At 38.5% G+C, this 7500-nt stretch overlaps 1 protein-coding gene across 6 annotated transcripts in view; it reads left to right on the forward strand.

Moving 5' to 3' along the window:
• The window catches only part of LOC125039804 (leukocyte elastase inhibitor-like), a 35633-nt gene extending 28884 nt beyond the window's left edge, over nt 1-6749 (forward strand). For all 6 annotated transcript variants that reach the window (XM_047634102.1, XM_047634103.1, XM_047634105.1 and 3 more), the window contains 6 exons: nt 3592-3734; nt 3862-4122; nt 4255-4393; nt 5169-5448; nt 5751-5983; nt 6334-6749. In XM_047634102.1, coding sequence (XP_047490058.1) covers nt 3652-3734; nt 3862-4122; nt 4255-4393; nt 5169-5448; nt 5751-5983; nt 6334-6630 — 1293 coding nt within the window. In that variant the 5' untranslated portion in view covers nt 3592-3651 and the 3' untranslated portion in view covers nt 6631-6749. The remainder of the gene's footprint in view (nt 1-3591; nt 3735-3861; nt 4123-4254; nt 4394-5168; nt 5449-5750; nt 5984-6333) is intronic.
• The last annotated feature ends 751 nt before the right edge of the window (nt 6750-7500 follow it).

The following is a 7500-nucleotide window of genomic DNA, read 5'->3' on the forward strand; positions in this document are numbered from 1 at the left end:
TCTGCGCGCTCGGGTGGTTTTTAACAGCGGTTCTAAAGGGTGACTTTCTTGGATTACTTCCTAGGGGTTCGGTTTCTTCGAGCAATATTCAACTCAAACAAAGCAGTCCAGACAAATACTTTCACAGGGGAACCATTGGCGTATATTGCATGAATTCTTGGAGAGTCGGTGTCTGCCTATGTCGAAGAAAAATCCCAAAATAGTAGGCAATTGTGTATACATTATGGGTGTGTATGCGTTATCGTAGTAACGGCATTCGTACGAAATCAGGATCTTCCTGCAGTTTATGGCTATAAAACGAACTTCAGAGAACTCAAACATATTGATAAAGAGGTAGGAAAACCCGTCACACACAAACAAACTTTCAATAAACCTAATTTGTCTGTAATACGATGGCTTAGGCACAGAGTAACCACGTGAACCACCGAGTCACATAATTTCTATACTTCAATGGCAATAAGAATCTGGCGACACACTGTTCACTGTAGCCACATAAAATACCTGGCTGTGAAGGTCATGAGGCTGTCAGTGATGATCCATGAAGCGATTGCACATCTTCAGTGACTGTTCAATATGTTTAGTGCATTTTGGCGCTTGGCAAAACATTGAATTATATAATGCCCCATTGAATTATATAAAACGGGAGAAAGGGATACCAAATGAAGAGGATAAAGTGGTATTTATCTTTGAAAAGATAATTTTGACAGGAATTTGTCGAAAGAAATTATATTCTGAAGGGAAAATCGAACTTTGAGAAGTGTTCGATTTCGTGTAATCGTCTGTTTTGGCGCTGTAGCGTGCGTGAGAATTTTATTTTAAATTCAAACGTAACGGTATTATCCATGTACTTTCTTTTACCCATCTATACACATTCATTCTTCTATCAGACAGGAAATAATTAGAAAGAACCAATTAGTCTGATAACCATAATTTCGCTCCATTATCCCAACACCTAGAGGAGCGACCGAGAGACAGATTTCCCCCGTCCGCATTTAAATCCTGTACAACAATGGTGTCATTAGTCTGAAGTCGAGGCCACAGCCACCTCGCTCCCTTGCCCTCCTTCCTCCTTCCGAACGTGCCGGGGCTGTTCACGCCAGGTTGCGGGAGGACAAACGGTGGAGATGAATGGGGAGGGGAGAACAAGAGGGAAGAAATAAAGTGGGAGAACAAGGAGAAGGACAGGGTGTGGAAGGCGGAGAAGGGAGAACAAGGATAAGAACAGGGTATAAAAGACGGAGAGGAGAAAACAAGGATAAGAAAGGTGTTTGGAAATCAGAGAACAGGGTTAGAGAAATTAAGAAAAGGAGAATAGGAAGGAGAACTGGATAGCAGGACTGAGGGAAAAACAGAGTATGGAAAACAAAGAAGGGAGACCGAGCATAAGAAAGTGGTTTGGAGAACGAAAAGGGAGAACGCAAGGGGAAAAAATAGAACAGGGGAAAGAACAGAATAGAAAAGACAAAGAAAGAAGAAATAGGGAAAGAAGAGGAGAAAAGACAAAGAAGGTAGAAATAGGGAAAGAATAGGAGAAAAGACCTAGATAGCCAGGACAGAGGGAAGAACAGAAAATGAAAAACTGTAAGGGAAGAACAGGGAAGAGATATCATACACCACACTACCACACATGAAAATAATCCATGAACCCTATTTAACTTCTTCATGCGGTGTAAACAGCGAGCTAAAACATCCAAAACTTCTTATAGAATTCTGGCTTGTACTCAGTTACGTATCTGTACTACGTGCTGTCTCTGACTATCGAGACTATTATAGAAAGGACGGCGATAAAACAAAATTACAATATCAAATAAAAGTGTACAGTTAGGGTTACAGTAGGACAGAAATCAGATAAAAAAAAACAAAAAAACTCAGTTTATTATGTTACCCTTAAAAGATTTACACTGTTTAAACTTTACTATTATTAAGAGTTACTTTATTTTTCAAGATTTATATGAAGTTTTGCAAAATTAATTAGTATCTAATAGAATTAAAATAACTAGTGGACAGTAGAAATAGAAATGATAACATTGACTGTTGTGCTAATGATAATGATTATGAGAGTGTAGTATTAGTATTGGTTATAGTAAAAACAATGACGATGATGATAATGATAGCGATAATAATGACAACAACAACAAGAACAACGACAACAAAATAATGATAATAGCAGAAAATTATAATGATAATGTTAACATAATAATGATGCTAATGATTAAAACAATAGTGATGATAAGAACAAATTGTTGGTAATGAGACCAATTATAATGATAAAAGAAAATGATAATGACCAAGAAGGTGGTGATTATGATGGTGATAATGAAAATAAGAATAATAACAGTAATGGCAATAATGATACGATGATAATAATAATGGTAATGATAACAAAAATAATTATCATTATTAATATGATAATTATCATCATTTTTATCATTATTGTCACTGTTATTACCATTATTATTATTGTTATCAGTATTATCATTATCATTGTTATTATGATCATCATCTTTATTATTATTATCATTATTAATATTGATATTATCATTATTATCATCATTATCATTATCATTATTATTATCATTATTATTATTGTTATTATTGCTATTATTATTATTATTATTATTATTATTATTATTATTGTTATTATTATCATCATTATTATTATTATTATCATTATCATTATTATTATTATTATTATTATTATATAAGTTATCATTATTATCAATATCAATAGTATTAGTATTATCATCATCCTCATCAGTATTATTATCATTATCATTATCTATAATAATAATAATAACAATAATAATAATGGTAATAGTGATAGAAATAAAAATGACATAAACGATAATAATAATGATGATGATAATATTAACAATAATAATAACTTCAATAATAGCGCCAACAACAAAAGTAATAACAATAAGAAAAATCACATCAATTTTCTCTTTCGCTGTTGTATGTGGCCTTTGGAACGCCCTTGGGAAGTGACCCAAGGCGGCGAGGCACGCGGCCAGAAACAGTAGTGCAAATCCCTTCCCCGTGATTTTATTTATTTATTTTTCATGAAATACTTAAGAAAAATTTTTTTTATAGTTTGTGTTGTTTTTTGTTGTTGTTTTTTTTTTCAGCAGAATACGACGATGGCAAGAGTTGTTAAAGTATTGTGCATTTCTTTTATAAATTTCTGATCTCTGAATATTGTTTTAGTTGTTTTGGTGTGGAGATTTTACATGATAACCAGTATTCGTTCATTGTCGTTTTTTTTTTTTTTTTTTTTTTTTTTTCATCGTGATTGAATAGTTTGCTATTCCATTCTTTGGTTTATATTCTAGTAAAAAAAAAAAAAAAAAAATGCTTATTCCCTTTCATCTTTAGAAAATTGATATTAGTCTGATTCATCTGTATCAAAAAAATTGATCTTTGTTTTTTTATATAACTTCGTATGCTCAAATATTTACGCGGTCTAAAGTCCTGAAACTTCCCAAACACTAGCGTTCCTATTTACCGACACATTTTGGGGTCCTGTGTGCACAGTCTGAGTAAAAAAAAAACCGCAGTAACGACTTATCATTATTGCTTATTCTTCTACAGAGAGAGCCTAAGGAAAAGAGGCTTTAGAAGACTTGCAGAACAACTCACAAGGACAGAAATATGAGGTGGATTCTGGTAGCAGTGGTTGTGCTTGCGGCGACGGTGAGGGAGGCGATGCCGCAATGCCTCACAGACGAAGATAGGTAAGTTAGACCACAAGTTTACTGAGGTGATAACAGTGAGATCTATTAATGTTTATAAATCATTGTAGTGACTATGAGAGAATAATAAACAAATATAGAAAAATCATATAAATATTACCCTGTCTAGGATAAAAATTTTGGGCGTCAATCAAGAACTCCACGAAGTAGTAGATTTCGGTTTCGAGCTGTACAAGGAGTTGGAGTTGGGGCCTGCCACCTCCTTCCTGGCGACCGGGAGGAACCTGTTCTTCTCGCCCTACAGCGTCTGGTCGGCTTTCGTCCTTGCCTACTTCGGCTCCGGTGGGAAAACCGAGGCCGAACTCGAGTCGGCGCTCGGCATGGTCGATAAGATCAATACTTTGACGAAGTTGCGTGCGCTCGAACTCACGTAAGTTTTGGAAGAGACTGCATGGGACAAAATGCATATAAATTGACAGGTAAAGAAAAGGGAGGATCAGAAAAAGAAAAACAGAAAGGGGTATCTTGTAATGGCCGTGGCTCTCTATTGCACCTCTCACAGATATGACTTGCGGCGCTCCACTGGCTCCAGCTACACATTCAACTTGGCCAACCGCATTTACATCGACGCCGCCTCCCCCGTTCGAGACTGCATCAAGAACATTCTCTTCAGGGAAATCGCAGAAACCGACTTTAGAAACGTAGGTATATATTCGCATACGTTTTCCTTCTTTAGTGAAAATGTGTTTTCCTATATATTTATGAAGTCTCAGTTATTTCGTAAGTAATTTATTAGACAGTCGGTTAACTATTCACTGATCCACGGCAGACGAGAGAAAGACAGAGAAGGTGCTGATTCGGATGGTTAACGAAGTATTAATGATTGCTTTACTGCAGAATGATAATTATCACGCAGATATGATAACCATAATGCAGCGGAAACACATAAGACATAATTTAAAAATGAATAAAGTCTGCTAATATGTAGAATAATATCCACGATTCCCGGTGCGGGCCGAGGGCGAGGATATCCTAAATTACACAATGGTGGTGATGATTTTGCATGCAAGACCAGCGTCCTTGAGCAAAACAAAACTGTATAACGACGTACAATCAACAAAGGACTTACCTACTTCCATAAAGGCCAGGCAGCGACCTTGCTTAGTTTTGTGAATGGATCTCTTCCTTCTCCCCTTCCGCTTTCCCCATTTTCTCGTCAGCGTTTGTTACTACGGCGAGTCTGTGAATATTGGAGGTCCTGCGTTTGCTTGCCTTCAGGTGTGGGAAATGTGCACCTCATTGTTAGATGATTAATAGCTCCCATGTGAAATTTTCATCTTTACTTTCCCTGTAATGCGTACAACCAATAGGAAGATTTCACACGCACATCTTTTTCCCCTTTATTCAAAGGTTACATCACTGAATTTAGCTTTCTGATCTACAAAATCTGAAAAGCCTTACTTTTGTCACCACCAGACCTTCAAGGCGGCAAACGACATCAATGACTTCGTGTCAGAGACGACTCAGGGAAGGATTCCTCGCATGCTTGAAGAATCTGACCTGAAGGACGCCCAGATGGTACTGGTCAACGCAGCGTTCTTCAAAGGCATCTGGAAATACAATTTTCTCAGCAACAACACCTTTCTCGCACCCTTCCGGACCGATCCTTACCTTAGCTTCCTGGAGGAAACTGGAAAGCCTCTGAACGTAGCAGAAATGGTGTCGATGATGAACCAGACCGGCAGCTTCAAGTACGGTAAGAATAACCTCCTTTCGTTACGACTCTCAGTAATGAATGCATAGGACAATCAGTGAACTGGATGAACTGAAGCGAGATATAAGCTAAGAAAAAATAGTCAAAAGCTGTACCGTTCACATGCATGAGTGTTCCCACTTCTTTTTCCCCTCTCGCATTCAGCAATATATTCCTAATATGATTTACCTTTAGTGAGTGAATTATCCGAATACAGGGGAGAGCTAGGCACATAAACACCATGTATGAGACCCACAAAGCCAATTGGTAACGATGCGATTCTTTTTTGGCTATTCCCCCCAAAGGTGACTCGAAGGACCTGGAAGCCCAAATCCTGGAGCTCCCCTACGAAGGCGGGGCCATGTCGATGTTCCTGCTGCTCCCGGGGGAAGAGGGTCCTTCAGGCTTCGGCAGGACGGTGGCGAGCCTCTCCTCCGCGTCCCTTTCGAAGGCCATGAGGACCATGAAGCCAAATACGGTCAATGTGCAGCTGCCGAGATTCAACATGAGCGTTGAGCTCATAGACGAACTCGAAGCCGTAAGTCATCGCCGAAGGAGAAAAAGGACAGTGTTCACGGAGAGGCATATTCTATGTATCTCTGTCCCTCTCCTTCTCTGTCTCAAACTCTGACTCTAAGAGAGAGAGAGAGAGAAAGATAGATAGATAGATAGAGATAGATAGATAGAGAGAGAGAGAGAGAGAGAAGAGAGAGAGAGAGAGAGAGAGAGAGAGAGAGAGAGAGAGAGAGAGAGAGAGAAAAGAGAGGGGTGGTAAAAGGTGGTAGAAAAGGAAAGACAAGTAACTAAAATAAAACGGAAGACGTAAATACTTTGATGTTATACAAGCCGAGACTAACCCCCGTTCCCCTCCCTTCCCCCCACCAACAGGCTCTCAAGAACTTAGGGATTCGCAGTGTCTTCGACCCCGAGCACGCCAACTTCAGCTCCTTCGCCCCGACCCCGAGGATGAGCGTGAGCAAGGCCGTGCACAAAGCTTTCATCGAAGTGAACGAAGAGGGCTCTGAGGCGGCGGCGGCCACGGTAATCGCCGTCAACATCCGCACGAGGCCGACTCCCCCCGTGAGCTTCGTGTGCGACAGGCCGTTCATTTTCTTCATTTACGACAACGACACGGAAAACATCCTCTTCTTGGGAGTGTTCAGGAATCACCGGGAAGCGCTTTAGTATTAAGGGGGAAGAAGGGAAAGAGAGAAGGGTTGGGAGAGGTACATATGTAGAAAGCGAGCGAGAAAGAGGCAGGGAAAGAGAGAGAGAGGGAGAGAGAGGGAGAGACAGGGAGAGGGAGAGGGAGAGGGAGAGGGAGAGGGAGAGGGAGAGGGAGAGGGAGAGGGAGAGGGAGAGGGAGAGGGAGAGGGAGAGGGAGAGGGAGAGGAATAGGAAGAGGGAGAGGGAGAGAGAGACATGAAAGACGTTAGAGAGGCGTTAGAAAAGAAAAAGTAAAAAAAAAATATAAAAAAAATCGGAAAACGTAGATACATCACGGTTAAATACAAACGACACAAAATATTCACGTTATGTATTCAAACATACCAAAAAGGAAAGATGGGCCAGCCTCACATTTGAATACGCAATTTTACAATTTTACATTTACATACTCTAGCCCTCCCCCCCCCCCTATAAAAACAAATAATAATCATTACAATAAAATTAAAATAAATCACAAACAGGGGTGTTCTTTGTTAACATTTTAAACTGTAATTTTAATCCGAATAAACAATTGAACTCAAATAATATTCTTTGACCTTATTCTAAATTATTACTTATCGATTTGCAACCACATAGTAAAGATAATTATATATATATATGTATATATATATATATATATATATATATATATATATAATGTACTTACTGTAGTTCTACCCTACATAGTAAAAAAATGTACCTAAAATTTTTCAGAATTTAAAATTTGTCAAATATATTACATTAATGTTCACCAATAAACATTGTACTAACTGTATTTTCGTGTTTTAATTACTTACCGTACTTACATTTGGAATTACTTACTGTATTTACTGTCCTTTTACGCTTACC

The sequence above is a fragment of the Penaeus chinensis genome, chromosome 27 (assembly GCF_019202785.1).
Source record: "Penaeus chinensis breed Huanghai No. 1 chromosome 27, ASM1920278v2, whole genome shotgun sequence".
NCBI classification, from domain to species: Eukaryota; Metazoa; Arthropoda; class Malacostraca; order Decapoda; family Penaeidae; genus Penaeus; species Penaeus chinensis.